This window comes from Haliaeetus albicilla, chromosome 2 (assembly GCF_947461875.1).
Source record: "Haliaeetus albicilla chromosome 2, bHalAlb1.1, whole genome shotgun sequence".
Classification (NCBI taxonomy): Eukaryota; Metazoa; Chordata; class Aves; order Accipitriformes; family Accipitridae; genus Haliaeetus; species Haliaeetus albicilla.
Genome location: NC_091484.1, coordinates 25,544,723 through 25,560,647, shown reverse-complemented (window position 1 = coordinate 25,560,647; position 15,925 = coordinate 25,544,723). Strand labels below are relative to the sequence as shown.

General features: G+C 35.7%; 1 protein-coding gene across 3 annotated transcripts in view; it reads right to left on the bottom strand.

Annotated features, from left to right (window-relative positions):
* The window catches only part of LARS2 (leucyl-tRNA synthetase 2, mitochondrial), an 88,331-nt gene that overhangs the window by 66,223 nt on the left and 6,183 nt on the right, over positions 1-15,925 (bottom strand). For all 3 annotated transcript variants that reach the window (XR_011329497.1, XM_069811209.1, XM_069811219.1), the window contains 2 exons: positions 6,974-7,065; positions 3,467-3,527 (listed from right to left, as the gene is read on the bottom strand). Coding sequence is in view for 2 of the 3 variants with exons in the window: in XM_069811209.1 (XP_069667310.1) it covers positions 3,467-3,527; positions 6,974-7,065 (153 nt within the window). In the remaining variant the exon portion in view is untranslated. The remainder of the gene's footprint in view (positions 1-3,466; positions 3,528-6,973; positions 7,066-15,925) is intronic.

Sequence of the window (15,925 nt, the reverse complement as noted above, 5' to 3'; positions counted from 1 at the left end):
TATGCAAAAAATTATATCACTTGGAATACATGAATTGAAAGGACTAAAAAATGTTGGCAGAACGAGCTACCTTCTAGCAGAAAGTTACAGATTAATAATACAGTGGTGAACTGATGGCTTACTGGGAACATGTATTCAGTCTGACGACACTCCTGAGCAAAAGAAAGGAAAAATGTTATATGCTCTCCATCCCTTGTTACTGATGATATGAATCCTTGAAAATAATATTGTCTAATTCCCTTGAAAATCATGTTTAAAAGAAGTGGCAGGCAGCTTGCTATGCTGTCTGAGATAGTATTTTGGAGAAATCAGATCACCAGGAATGCCCAAATTATTGTTATCCTAAAAACAAAACATAGCAACGATGTTGGGGGTTTTTTTATTTTCCAGGCGTTTTTAATGCCTGAGACATTTCTTCCATCCTCAAACTGCAGTTTTTAAACCCTGGATCTGACAAACATAAATGTTCAGAATAGAAATGTTCTCTCTCATTATTTTATTAAAATGTCTCCCCAAAATCACACCATTTTCAAAGTGATTTAAAAATGTAACATTTATTACTTGAGGCACTTAAAATACCTACCTGTTTCAGGGAAAAAATATCAGATCACTATTAGTATTCAAAACTACTCTAAAGCAAAGTACTTACAGAGCTATTCCATGCATTTAATTATGTTTTTAGTTTGCTTACATTTTCTGTTTAGGAGAATAGTTTTCAAGTGTCTTTGTAACCTGGCTTTCTGAAATAATCTAATTAGCTTTTAATAATGCCTTATTTGCAATGCCTTACTGGTTAATTAATTTCACTGACTGCTAAAACATTTTACTTTTACATTTTGATTTGTAAGACAGAGAAAACAATGAAAAAAAAACAGATATATAAAAGGAAATTTCTAGTATCCCAGATGCACTGGGATTTGTTCATAATAATTTTACCAAGTAATAAAACTACAACTAGTCTTCATATTCCTGGACAGGACTTTCTTGAACACCAGACATGACTTGATAAGCAGTCAGCTTCTTCAGCACAGCTACAGGCACTAGGTATTCAAAATGTACTTTTTATTGTCTTCCCACTTTTTTTTCCCCCTTAACATTTCTAAAATGGTAAAATTTACTTAAGTTTCCTTCACATCATCTAGGCATATACTCTAAGCTGGCCACAGAGGACAGAGACAGTTAACATAAAAGGTTAGCACATAAAAAAAGGCAATTCACTGCATGCTGAAACAGGGATCTAAGGTAGGGCAATGGGTTCCCTCCAGCATGTATTTGCCAAGTACTATGCTCTAGCACAATGAAGAAGCACATTTAAGCAACACCAATGAAATTAAATTAAAAACAAATTCCTGTTTTAGACAGTAGTCTTGGTTAATTAGACTAACCCTTACAAAAAGTGTTTTTCTTGCACTTTTCATAGGCATCACTAATGCTAGTGGGTTTGTTTGCGTTGTCACAGTATTTTGTAAGCCACTCATTTAGTGCCATACTAGTATAGAATAATAAAAAAATATTCCTTACCTCAAAGAGCTCACTTTTAAGATAAGTACCTGCACGGCACAGTGCATTGCTATGCAAAGATGCTTAAGTTAGCCCAGAAGCAGTACAGCTAAGGCAGCAAGATGCTCTGCCCAGCCTAATCAGCCTTGCAGAGAAGCAGGCTTTATCAGCCTGGAAAATATACTCTGCTACAGCTTAGCCGTTCCGCTTCCAAAGATAGCTCTTTCATGGCTAGCTCAAATATCTGTGCATTGGGAGATCATGTAATATGGATATATTTCAGGCATGATACATTTTTTGCAATAAAGAAACATATCTTTTTCTAATGGTTACCATTCAGGTCACTCTTACTCCAGTTAATAAGGCAGGCTTTCTAGGTAAATAAAACTTAACTCATAAGCTAAGGAGTGAAAACTCCAAAATTCATTGTGTTTTGAGAAACACTTTTTAGCTGTTCCAAAATCTTACCTTTCAAAAAACACAAACTGTATGCCCCTAGAGCTTTTTAAGTATTTCAATTACACAACTGTTCAAATGGACTTAGTTGCAGAGAATCAAAGCCCTTTCCACATGTATTCAGTGACTTGAAAGGTCATTAACCAAAACGTGATTTACTAGAAAAGTGGAGGTAAACCTCAAAGAACAGGCACGGAGATGATGAATGTCTTTTCCCTGTGTACTTATACTTCCTGCCATGGTCTTCAGTGCTGCTGGTTCTTCATCTCTTCTTCAGAACGGAAGGGTTAAACAAAAGTCCATATACAGAGGTGAATTTTCTCAATTTTCTTTAAAGGCAAATCTGCAACATTCAACTCCTGTGTGTTCCATAATACAGCCTACACATATGATTTCACTGTTTTGAAGTATCACTGTTTTACACATGCAGAAAATCTCTGAGATACCAACAGTTTTAAATATAAGAAAATAATTGTCAAGAACATGTGCAATGAACCTTCCACAACATATCTTTTCTTTTCAGAGCAACTTTTTGGCTACCAAGAAAACTAAATCTTACTAAAAAGCCTTACACTGAAAAATCTTGCCATATATATGACATGACGAAATATGGTTTTTTTGATGCAAGACATACAAATAAACAACTTCACCTTCAAGATTGAAGAAAACATATGGCACGTCTCAGACTGCCTGAAAACTAATCCTTTTCATATATATAATACTGTTATAAAAATCCAAGATTAGCATCTCCATCACTCTATTCAAAATCATATTAAGGTGATAAGCAACAGTTATTGCTGAGAATATAAAGGTAGTGGCTGACTTTGATTCAATGGTAAATGCAATAACCTCACAATTGCTTCAAAAATTAATTTCTTTTTTATCTTGAAAATGACATTAGCTTATGTCTGATCGTGTTTGGTAAGGTTTTTAAAGTGAACACCTGATTCTCAAGCATTAGTGTTTTAAATAAATTTCTCTTTTCCAAAACGGTCATGATAGCAACACCTATGAAAATGCAGGCTTATACTTCAAATTTAGAATAAAATACCAAACCACCTTTTCAAGTTATGAGCTTTAAAACCTTGAGTATATTATAAAAACATACACATTGAAAAAAGAACTCCTCAGAACATATATACCTTAACACAAAGGCATGCTGTTTCATAAGTATCTATTTAGACTATTGCCTAATTTCTAACACAGAAAATTGCTACTTTGAAAGTGCTGAAAAAGCAGAGAGAAAAATCCAAATGCAAAACTGAAATTACTTTAAAGAAAAGAAAGATTCTCCTAAACCTTGAGATTATCAGATGATATCAGTATGTCAAAAGTGAGAGAAATCTGATAAAAAGCTTGAGAGAAGCTCAATTTTACAGTTTCATAACTTAAACCGGTCACTTTCAAATACTTCTATATTGTCATAAATAAAGTGGTGGAATTCCATATTTTTCAATGTTCCATCATACAATAAAATAAAGCAGCATCCCCTTAAAAAAGAAAATCTTACCCTTTCCCATGTAAAAGACAGACCTAGTGCATCAAACTGTTCCCTCATGTGTTGAATATTACTGCAAAATAAAAAAAAGTTAACTTAAAATATTTCTATCATGTGATCATATTTAAAATCAGGTGCTTATGAAGTTCTGAGAAATCAAAAGCACTAGTTAACCTCTAAACACTATTATCTCACTAGCTAACTCAAGGAACTGTCAGAATACTCAAATAATAATTTTAAAAGTTCCTCGTGCATTCTGGTTCAATTTCAATGGCTGTGTATACAAGACAACAATTTTGCTTCTCTTGATTTGAGCATAACTGAAAAGCAAATATGGCACTGCAGTTTGAGGGAAATGTTCCTGAAGCATCACTTCTCATTATTTTTAATTACCTTTACTGCAGTTGAGCCAAAGGACCCTCTGAAACCTTCACGATGCAGCAGAACACACTTTCACCATCAGTTTAATCCTGCTCTATTCTGGCAATGCTATCCTAGCTGTATTTTGCTTTGGCTCTGGTGATCATGTGGCTATAGGATGAGTTGAATCAACTTACCCATTCAACTGAAGACATGCCCTATGAAAAGTTCTCCAAAACAACCCCACAAGTTTTCTTGCTTCCCTCTGATCAACGGGCTGATCAAACCAATACGGTGGCTACAAAAACAGCTGAGCCAACACAAAGGAGGTGGTGGGAACATATATCCTGGGAGGTGACAAGGAAGTCCTAAACTTCTGGTGGCAGCACAGCTATAGATAAACTTAAGTCAACTGCAAAACTGTAGGGGCTAGACCTTGCCCCAGATGGACTATATTAAAAATGTAAAATAAGATACATCAGAATATACAGCGAAGCTTTAGTTTGAAAAGGTACTAAATACAGTTTACCAAAATAGCCACAATTACACAATATTAACTAGTGACCTGGTGTGAATGCATTCACATACTTTAAAATTGCTTAAAATTTTTTGTGGACTTTTAACTTTCTACTAAAATGCATTACGTCAGATAAAGTATCATCCATCCTCCCTCAGTGGCTAATCTGACAGTCATGAAACTAAGCATTTAATTCTGATCCAGAACGAACTTGCACTGCTGAATAACTGAGTAATGCAAGTATCCACTACTAACAGTCGCAGAGCCCCAGTTACGCTAGAAAAAGCCTGCCTTTTCTGGTAAGGTACCTTTCCCAGTATGGGTATACTAGGAAATCCTCTTACAGACTCACAGCTTAGACTAGGACAAACCATATTTTCAGTAGTACTGCTTATATTAAAGTCCCACTCAAAATGAACTGTACCAATAAAAAAAAATTTCAAATTTGAGTGTATTTTCACAAAGCTTCTGCCACTACACTAACTCTTACTAACAAAAATTTCTGTGTGTTTTGTGTAAGTAACTCTGTCTTCAACTTGTTTTATGTTTTTTTCCTAACTTTGAGAACATAAGAAGTAATAGTCAAATGGAGTTCATTTTAAATCCCTTTGTCAGAAAAATCAGGATGCTCTGAAATTTGGTTGCTCACTCCTGAAACAAGTAAGCTGGAATGCCTACTGCGTGCCCCCTTTTACAGGGTTGGCTGTCTCCGCACCAGGGATGACTAAAACACATCACATAATCACAGCATCATGTTCAGTTCAGTCATCCCTGCTGCAAGCATGAGAAACATTCAGGACAGTGACAGCAGAGAAAAACAGGAGACAGCAATTACTTCAGTGGTGAGAATTTAAACTGCCTGTATGATGAACCAAATCCCTTCCTTACCATCAACAAAACAATTGGGTATGTAATTAATTTTCCTATTTGGATGTTGTTATAATCAGTCCCAATGGTGATGCACTAACTTTTTTCAGTTTGTTGTTATAAAATTGTTATCTAGCTCTTAAAACTAGACAATCGCTCATTTCAGTATTAAGGCAATTTTCAAAGCAAAATTTTCTTCCAGAATAAAACATCTTGTACTTGTAACTACTAGCTAAACTGCTTTAAGTGTATGGAACAATACACACCTATTTACAAGAAAACAGAAACAGCACAGAAAGTAGCAGAAGATAAACAGCTCAGGCTGTGCCCTGCCACAAGTTTTTTGATATGACCTGGACAAACTGCTAAGATGAGACAGGCTGAGCTGTTTCAGTTCTTTGCTATGGCACAGTCTCTGTGCTTTTCTTCTGAGCCAATTCAACTCAGGCAGATGGCAGAATGGCTTTCTTCTGAGCTGGCAAGCCAAGTCAATTCAACACAATGTCTTAGAAGTGCGAAAGCTAGTGTAATAGGTGAGGAGGGACCACATAGTAGAGAGAAGGGGAGAACACTAACCCTTTTGTAGTCAGCAAGTACTTAATGTCAGCCTCGTCATCTCAAAGCAACAACCATCACTTCTCTGTGCCTCATTTGTCATGTAGGCAAGGATCACAGTAACGCTCTATCTGCTGAAGGTTCCATCAAGATAACTGAGATAAAAACAAGGCACTCGGATGTAACAGATACATAGATTTGTTTTACAGCTGAGCTTCAGTAGGCTTATTGAAGGAAGGCAGAAATCATCCATTTACTGACCACGGTAAAATATATCTGATAGCCCACAACACACTGTGCACAGTGATTTTTCAGACTCTCTCAAAGAACAAAACCAGGTTTTTGTGTCTTGATGGTAACTGGTTCTCACGCATATTCTTATCTAAACCATACATGGAGGAAATTTTAAAAAAATTAGCATAACTAACTCAGAATTTGTGTGTAGTGCACTCATGTCTTCTCCCTAAGTGAAATCAGTTGCCATCGTATTTTAGTTGGAAAAGTATCAAGTATCTCAACATGGGACCAGAAGCATGAGAAAAACTTAAAAGAAACAGCATTACCAAAGGAGGAAATGGATCAAAGTCCAAAAAGATACCACAGCTAGATTACTGCATCCAGAGCACAACAAACTGCTTCACTTAAGATCGGTTTCTCAGTCATTTATAGAAATTAATGTTTACTTACGTAACTTTCTACTTTAAAGAATATTAGGGGAACACAACACCCAATTCTGCGGCCTAAAGCCCAAAATTTTCACAGAAATCAGCAGCAATAATGGCTGCTTATCACTTTCCAAGACCCAGTCTCAAATGAAATAACTATCTTCTTCCTCTTTTCCATGGTACTGAAAACTGCTAGTAAATCTAACCACATAGTTCATAATTTTCAACTGTGTATTCTATACTAAGATTTAGCTCACCATAATGAAAGTCTGATTTATTTCTTGCTCACCAATTTGGGTGTTTGGGAACTGTCACTCTTCCAATATTATACCTTTTTACAATTTAAAAGTCATAGAGATTAAAACCTCCTGATACATATTTTTTTTCAAAACTGAATAATCAGCAGAGTCCCATAAAACATTGGCAAATAACCCTCGTTCTTTCTGTACTGTCTTTCTTCTACACTGGTTTTGCTCTGTTTTGTTGGTTTATGGGGGCCACAGTACAGGTATTCACAGTGGAAATGCCATATTACTTAAATTCATGAAAAACCACCTTTGTGTCCAGCTTGCAGGGTGAAGCCCATGTTCAACTGCAGCATTTTCTGCTGGTAAACCAAATGCGTCCCATCCCATTGGATTTATCACCTGTCAGCAAAAAGGAAAAACACAATCTTACATAACTTTCTGGAATGGCATCAGCAACACACACAGGACTCCAAATAATGAACGGTGTTTTGCATTTCAGCATTTGTTTTGCCTGAATTGAACCTCTTTAAAACATGCCAACTACAGCTAGGTCTGTTTTAAAAGATGAATACGAAGCATACTTGCTATCTACAACGCGATGTTAGAGGGAGCTTGAAGTATTAAGTATTAAAGTAAATCCTCATGTCTATTTCAATACCAGGTTGACAACGACAAAAATCAATGCTTTGTAAATTTGTGTCGTGGTCAAAATTAGCAGTTGATGCTACTGCTAAATAGAAAAAAATATTCATTCCAAAGAAGGAGAAGAAGAAAGCAAGCAAAACTAATTGCACCAACTGTTTTATAACTGTACCAGATGTGTAGCCTACTATTTTTTTCCTTTCGTTGAAAAAAAAAAAAAAAAGAAAAATACCATATGATAACCTTAAATCCAACAGATAAAATGAAGAGGGTGGGGAAAACCGGTTTAGTCAAATTTTACTAAAATATCATTTGTAAATATAGACTACAGGCTGACAAATTGTATTTCGTGACCACAAATAAGTAAAGGGGGAAAAAAATGTTTACAAAATATAATAGATAATTTCTGTTGAAATAGTTATGTATCTATCCTATTAACATGCAAATTATTTAGAAAAATAATCTAGCAATACAGTAAGTATTCAAAAAACCTGTTTAATAACCAGGGAAAGAAAGGCCAGTACTTAAGATGCTGTCATTAAACACCCTTGTATATTGGATACTTGATAAAACCAATCCCACTTCTTACACCTACAAATGTGCTATAAATTCAATAATTATGATTAAAGTTACACAAGTTTAACAATAGCAAAACATGATTGAGTAACATTTTACAGTTTGTAAGAAATCAAAATTTTTACCCCTTAAAATATGTATTTATATAAAGAACTTGTTCTTTAGTGGCATGTAAGCAAACAAGCAATAAGAAAGCAAGCCCAGCAATACTAATCTCATAAGCTATCTCCATGTGAAAAATCTGCTCATTTCGGAAGCGCAAGAGCTACTTTTCTCACTGGTTTGAATTATTTTTATTCTTCTTTGCCACAACCTTCCAATCCTATGACTTCAATGGATTCTTTCATAAAAAATATTTTATAGATGTGTTTATAAAGGTGCCCTAGGCACCAACTCAGTGTAAAAGCAACAGGATTTAACAGCTGTGACTCCTCAGCATTCTCGTTTTCAATACTGAGCTAAACTAAACTTGCTGTATATCATTACTCTGCTGGTGCAGCAACAAAACCAAAGGTACTAACCTGTCAACAGCTGTGATTCAAGCCAGCACAGTAACGGTCCATGCACAGCATATTTTTGATGTATAAATCTAATAGAAATCAGAATGCTATTCTGTGTTAGAAGTTTTCCCTATTATCAAACAGATCATTATTCCTCACATCACAGCATCAGAAATAAGAATCCTAACTCCTTACTTCCCCACATTATAGGTGTTACATAGAAAATCTCATTTGGAGTCTAAACCACTTGCCAACACCCCGCTGAAGCAAACCTCTCCCCAGCCCTTCTCCTCTCCCTCCCCCCAAGAGTAATCAAAACTATTGGTATAAAGGAGAAAAAAAGAAAGGCAAACTTTACATAAACTACAAATCTCAACAGAATTTTTTAAGGATACACTAAAATATTAGTTTCTGCAGCTGAGTTCTTTTTGACCACTACTATTGCTGACAACCTGTCTCTGGACAGAAATGATGAAATAAACCAGATTTTTTTTTTTCATGTATAATACATGTTTTCTCTTATTTAAACCCCCTTTGTTTAGACAAATGCCCTACATTTGCATCCCTACAAATACCTTCTTTTACTACAAGCTGATGCACATTAAGTGAGATTAGAAAAACTACTCAATTAATTTTTGTAAAATTCGGCTTCTGAAGATCTCCTGGATATAGATAAGCAGCCAAAAGCAAAGCACAATCTCATTTCTCACACTCATGGGCAAAAGGATGTGGGAAGAACAGCTTCACTACTGGCTACAGACTCCCCAAAAAGACTGACTGATGCTCCAGACAGCTAATGTGCAGGCATTTTATCACTGTACCATCAGCGCTAGCAGGAGTTATCTGCTCACACAGATCTTCCCAATTCTAGCATGTATATTAAAATACCATACAGTGTATTCACTTATCACATTCAAAAGACAGTTCAATTTAAGAACCAACAGCATTCTTCAAGTTAAAGGGCTGAAGAAGTATGCTAATTCAAGTTTCAATCAGAAACCTGAATTTAAAGAGACATTAAAAATATCCTCAAATTAATCTCCAGGATAGATCTATTTATGTAGTTGCTATAGAGATGAATGTAACATGCACAGTGGTTTAGAAAATTATTTCAAGTTTATTGTCTCTTTTACTTCTCTACCGTGAACGGATTTGAAAGGTTTGTGAAAGGAATTTGTCTAAACAACAGGTCAGCAGCTTCTGGCTGGAATGTGTGTTACGTATCTACAGTTAAAATGCCACAGTCGCCACACAGGACTTGGCATTACATCTTTACTTAGCCAACATAAAACACAAGACTGAGATTAACTATATAGCTCTGGAAAGCATAAAAAACCTCAACAGACACGGAAAAGAAGAAAATATACAACTAACATGTCAGAAGTTGGCACAAAGAATAAAGGAACAGTTCGGCTGTTCAAAACAAAGGAAAAATAGGAAGAAAGCAATTTTGAAGACCAAAGGGTATTCCTTACAGCTCCTTGATCGTTTGGCCCATAGGCTCTAACTAGCAGAAAACATGGCTGCTCACTCCAGAATTACAGATGAGCAGAAGAAAAAAAGTCATCCGCTTTCTTGAATTTCAAGCTGACTTGATTGCTTCTGACAGCAGTCTCTAAACCTTATGCAACTGAGGGATCAATTCTGCTCACTAGAGTGACTGTTCTTCCAAGCATGGCTTCTCTGCCCAGACAGTATTTTCTCTAAGCCACAAAGAGAAAGAAAAACAAATAACGAATGTCTCTTGCAAGACAGAAGGACTGCCTAAGTCTAAGGATGCCTATATCTGGTAAAAGAAGGCAGGTTATAGTTTTTGTCATTTTAAGATGGCAGAAGCCAGTACTATCACCAAAGGCAGACGTGTGTTTCTGCTCTTCACAAAGAAGTGGACAGGTAAACTCTTCCTGGTTAAAACTACTAGGTTAGTTTTGAACATAGATTACGTGGCTTAAGATCCTCAGAAGTTCACATGATCACGCAGGATCAGCTATGAATGACTGGCATTTTCTACCACTCAACATACTATGTTTTGCACAGGAACATAAAGTTGCAAGGAAATGATTAATTAGTGTGTGGAGAACAAAGCACTTAGTAACTACCACACTGAGCGGTCTTTTCAGGAGCAGATTATTAAAAAGGAAAACAGTCGCATCTTGAAACATTTTAGATTGCAAAGACTCCCACTTCATATTAGCTCGAAGCATCGCTTTCAGAATCATTTCACAGCATGGTCAAAAATCTATCAATAATGATGGCTAGAGCTCTTAATGTGACTGTGGGACAAAGCAGAGGAAGACACAGTAACTCCATGAATTCATGTCTGAGATCTCAGCTCTTCCTCTCAGAGGTTTTTCATCTATTCACTGCTGTAACAATCAGCCCATCGCACTGACATTAGTAGGCAAGATCAGTAAGTACTCTGTAACGCAAAGCTGACAAAGATCTCGTAACACTCAGTTCCATGCCTCTGTCAACATAACTAGGATGGACAATTCAGTGAATCTTCCTTAATGTTTGTAAGGAAACAAAGAACTTGTTTGCTCTCCTGATGTGCTCAGTAGCTCTCAAAACTATGACCAGGGAGCTGACGTATCTTTCTTACGTCCAGATCAGTGTATTCTAAATTTTCAGAAAGATAGCAGAATCAGTGTCAAAAATGCCTGTAAATAAATATATTTCAGAGAATGCGTGAGAAGACAACCAAAGATGAAAATGAAGAGGCTTGCTGACAGATTAGTGATTTGAATCAATACAGCAAAGTCTACATTCCTGTCTCTATCACAGCCCCCTGACACACTCGACATGAACCAACCAAGAAAGGCTGACAAAATAGGTGATCTGTAGTCAAGAGTTTCAGCTGCCAGAGAACACCCTTGGCTCCAGCAGCAACTTTCTGTCATCCTCCTTGCACTTATCTCACAATTGTGCAACCACACACAAGTGAGACAGTAAGGACACGTGGCTGGAGAGGGGAAAGGAAAGGACGGCTGCCCCTTCCACTGGCCACCTATAATGAGGCTGAACATGTTGAAAATCGGATTTGTAAATTGACAGATTACAGATACAACACATTTTAAATACAAGACCTCCACCTGAATGCAGCCTAGATTGTCTTTTAAGCGTACTTGGTAATAAACACCAATACACAACTGCTAAAAATTACCATCACCATCAAACAAAAAAACCCCAAGCAGACAAGACACACCTGGAAATAGATTAAAATAATGAATTTCTGACTAGTGCATATATTCTAGCAAGGACTATTTCAATGCTTCTCTGCAACAGAATGCTGCATATTAGCATTCTGATAAGGCACTTTCAAATTAAAAAATAATCAACCCATGAAGATTTCTACTAAAACATAAGTCTGCTTATAAAATGCTCTCATTTATTTCTTGTTCTCACAAGATACAAAATATGAATAATTATTCTATGTCCACACACTACCACAAACATTTAGAAAACAAAGGTGTCTCTCACCTCCTTAATCTCACACATTCTTGTCTAACATAATTGCATTTAAAATAATATCTCATTTTTTCTTTCAAAATGAAACAGAGTGAGCTCATTAACATCTTCAGTACTTGCTACTGGAAAACTAAATTTAAGTAAGATCCAATTCACACAGGATAGGATACTTGTAATACTTTCCACTTGGTTTATACCACAGAAAATAACCTGGCAAAAGGACACAACAGCCTCACACAAAAAAAAATGGTAGAAGCAGCTAATGATGATCAGAAAATGGAACTGTATTGAAATAATTCATCTTACTGATGAATTAATTGTAAAGTTTTAATTAAACTTGCCTGTCTTTCTACTATACCATTCACTTTTGCAATTTCAAGAATATTAAGATTCACTGCTGAAAGGGAAAACAATTAATGAAAATACATCCAATTTAAAAAAAGAAGACATTCTGGATAAAACAAAAACACCCTTTAAGTCATTTGGGGAAATTGTGGAACTATCACTGACAATATTCCAATCCCACCTATCAGGAGCAGTCTAAATATAAATTAAGAAATCTGCTCCTAGTGTACAGGAATTTCACCCTGAATTGTCCAATGATCGTTCTCATTTCTGCACAACTCACACATGTGACAGCCTCGCTGTGGTATCAATATCAATTCAAAATTTTATTAAAAAGGTATCACAGGAACTATTGAACTGAATCACTCTCTGTTTACTGATTGCTAAGGGAATAATTCTCAGTCCTCTGAGAGGCACAAATTATCCACTTTGGAATTTATCAAAGACATGATAATGATAGCATTATAAAGCAATGGTAAATACTTCTTCCCCTGAGCAGCAGCAGACTGGAAATCTGCCATGGTGAAAATCACCATGAATGTCTCTATAATTTGTACATGGCACTCTCAAATAATGAATAGGAAATCTCTTAACATCTTACAAAACTCCTACATTCAAATTCACAACGTGCATGTAAATTCACAGAGAAAACACAACCAGAAACTGCACTTTATAGTTCTGGATTGGTTTATTAATAGATACAAATTTGTAATTTAAAATATATAAATTACTTTTTCATAGCACTTTAAAAGAAATTGGTTTGTAATAAGATCTGTGACTAAACTCTCCATACACAAAAGTTATTTTAACTGCACTTCAAGAAAAATGTTATCCTTAACACATTTTGGAAAGAGACTAGCTCAGTGCATTCATGCTAAGTAATCTATACAGTTTACAGTTCCCATGCAAAGACTTCCAACTTCATCTTCAGTAATCAGAACGTAAACAAGTTATCTTGTAACAGATGTACTCTACAAATCATTTATGCAGCAACCCAATCCAAGTGCATGACAGTTTGTTTCCCATGCACTGCCTACAGGTCCTCGAGGACTACTGGAACAAGAAAATGCTTCACTGGTCAGATCTTCAGGTAAAACAAATGGGACTTCACCACCCATCGGCACAATCAATGTACTGGCCCCGTATCGATACAACTCCAGTGATTACCTCCATACTGCAACACACAAATTCATGCACCCCCTACTGAAAACTCTACAAAGCTTACCACTCATCAGTACACTGAAAAAGTGACTGACTACCTATTGCAACATTACACTTGCATTAAATCCCACCCTGCACAGCATTTAATAAATGACTAGCCAGTCACATATTGCAGAAAAGGCTGCTTCTCATTAGGTAATCTGTTTGATTGCCCATTTTCAGTGTCGTAAGTTACCAATATCATCTATGGCTTTATGTTGAAGCAGTATGTCTTCCAAAAACAAGGAGGGGGAAAAAAAGAGCAAAAATATTTATTTTTCCCACTTAAAATGCTGGTGAAGTACAGGTTTCTGGCAAGTATCAGTAGAATTCAGTGCATATCGCCTCTCTAGAATATTTTAATTGAAACAAAATCAGATCCTATCCAGCTAGAAAAATGAAATACTAATGTTGCAGTTTAGAAAAACAAAAAACCAGCATCCAAATGATTCAACGCTTTTCCAGTTAAGATTTCAAACTACCTCCAATATGAAGAAATTACACAAATGCATTCCAAAGGATGGTTCCAGTTTACTAAAGGAGCTCTAATCCCTTTCTAAAGGCATTCAAGCTTATCCTTACTTAAGTATTACAACAAATAAGCCAATTCTTGCCTGCTCAGATTAAATCAATATGAAACTAACTTACTATTTTCTCATGAAGGCATTCTCTTAAGAAAAATATCTCCACCTTACTGAACATACACGACTGTCTTACTCAACCATATATACTAGTCAACTATGTACACACCATATATATTTTCCCTGATATTTTCCCCTCACTGTTTATTAGACAACAAATACACATTGCAGTCTGAAGTTTTCCCTGGGAACTTTAAGTGTGAATGTTTTTGCCTCTATTTTTCATGGTAACAGCCCATTATTCCTCGTTGCCTTACAAACACTTGCAACCTACCTGTATCGGTTCTAGCACAGTTTTATGACTTCCTAACCAGGGTCAGTTCTACACCTGTATGTAGAGATTTAGTTCCTAATATTATTTTCAATTACTCTTCCTTTTTTTTTAGTTTGGAAATGATGGAAGAAAAGTTTAAACGACATTACTGCTCCAAAGTCTTACCCTAAACTTGCCTTGAATATCTGAAATATATTCAATTCTACCTAGAATTTTGACTTGGGAAAAATTAGCAGTCCCTGAACTTTCAAACATGCAATATTAAAGCTGAATTTCCGGAAAGGGGAAAAAAAAAAAAATAATCAATAGAATAACTTCAAAGTTATGCATACTAACATTTTTTTGTTTCTAAAGCATTCTTTCCTTTTATGTACTGAAGAATTACAGTAATTCCCTGAATACGGGGGAAAACATTTTTCTTGGGAATATCTAATTTTATGTATTATAAGACATAACCATGTCATAGCCTACAACCAGCACAATAAAGAAATTTTAACAGATTGTGTAACTATAACAATGGCCAGAGAAAACATCTAGAGGCTGATAAATTAATTGCAAGGAGAAAATCAATCATAAAGGCTTTAATTCTAAGTGATGGACAAATTAGCATGGCTAATAAAGAAAAGGTTTTTTAAGGCAAATATAAGTTCCAACAAGTTAATGTACATAACTAACACAATAGCTCTCAGTCTGACATACTCAGGAAATCATCTAAGAGATCTTTAATGTCTCTTAATTGTACATGAAGGTTAAATTCTTTGGCTGCCCACCTTTAGCCATAAATAGATATTCAAAGTGGTTAACACAACAGAAGATACATGCATTTATAGAAATTCAGCATGTTCTCCAGGCACTCTAATAGCTTCACAGTAATTTTTACATGAAATATAAAAATAAGCTGAAATGCAAGATTTAAAAACTTTATAAGACTTTCAAAACTTTTCTGGGAAAAAACAGGCAATCATGGAAATAAAACTTGCTTTCACAGGGGCTCTTGTACTTCATTGCAACTATATTATCTTTTCATTTTCACCAAAGCTAGAATACTTCCCTTGTATTCAAAAGCTAACACCTACAGCATCCTACTTGACGTAGACAATTATTTTCACTTTATTTTAGCTAGTACAAGAGGGAGCAAGTTTTCATCCTTCTGAACAGAAATTTAGTATCTCCAGTGTTACTGATGAGAGATGGCTTATGTCCTGAAATGACATCTCCAGTGGTCTTAACATCAAGCAAGAATCAACAGTCCCTTCAAGAGCCTAGTTAGCACAATTTTTTTATTGAGATCTAAGCTCTGGTCATTCAGAGAAGTTAGGAAAGATTAGTGTTACAACAGACATTGGGGTTTTTTTCTCATTTAAAGTCTAAGGCAGTTATTTCTTTTTCCTGTAATTTTAAAAGCATGAGAATGCATTTCTGTAAAGCAGCAGCACATATTCAGTGCATGGTATGTTCATCATTGGCATAAAATACACAGTATTTGGAAAGGCAGCACACTGAATAATTCAGTGACAATACCTTTAAGAGTCTCATGGATGGTGATAAATCCAGGAAACGCTACACTTCAACAGCACTTGTAGCAAGGAAATTGCACTTAGTACCACAACCAG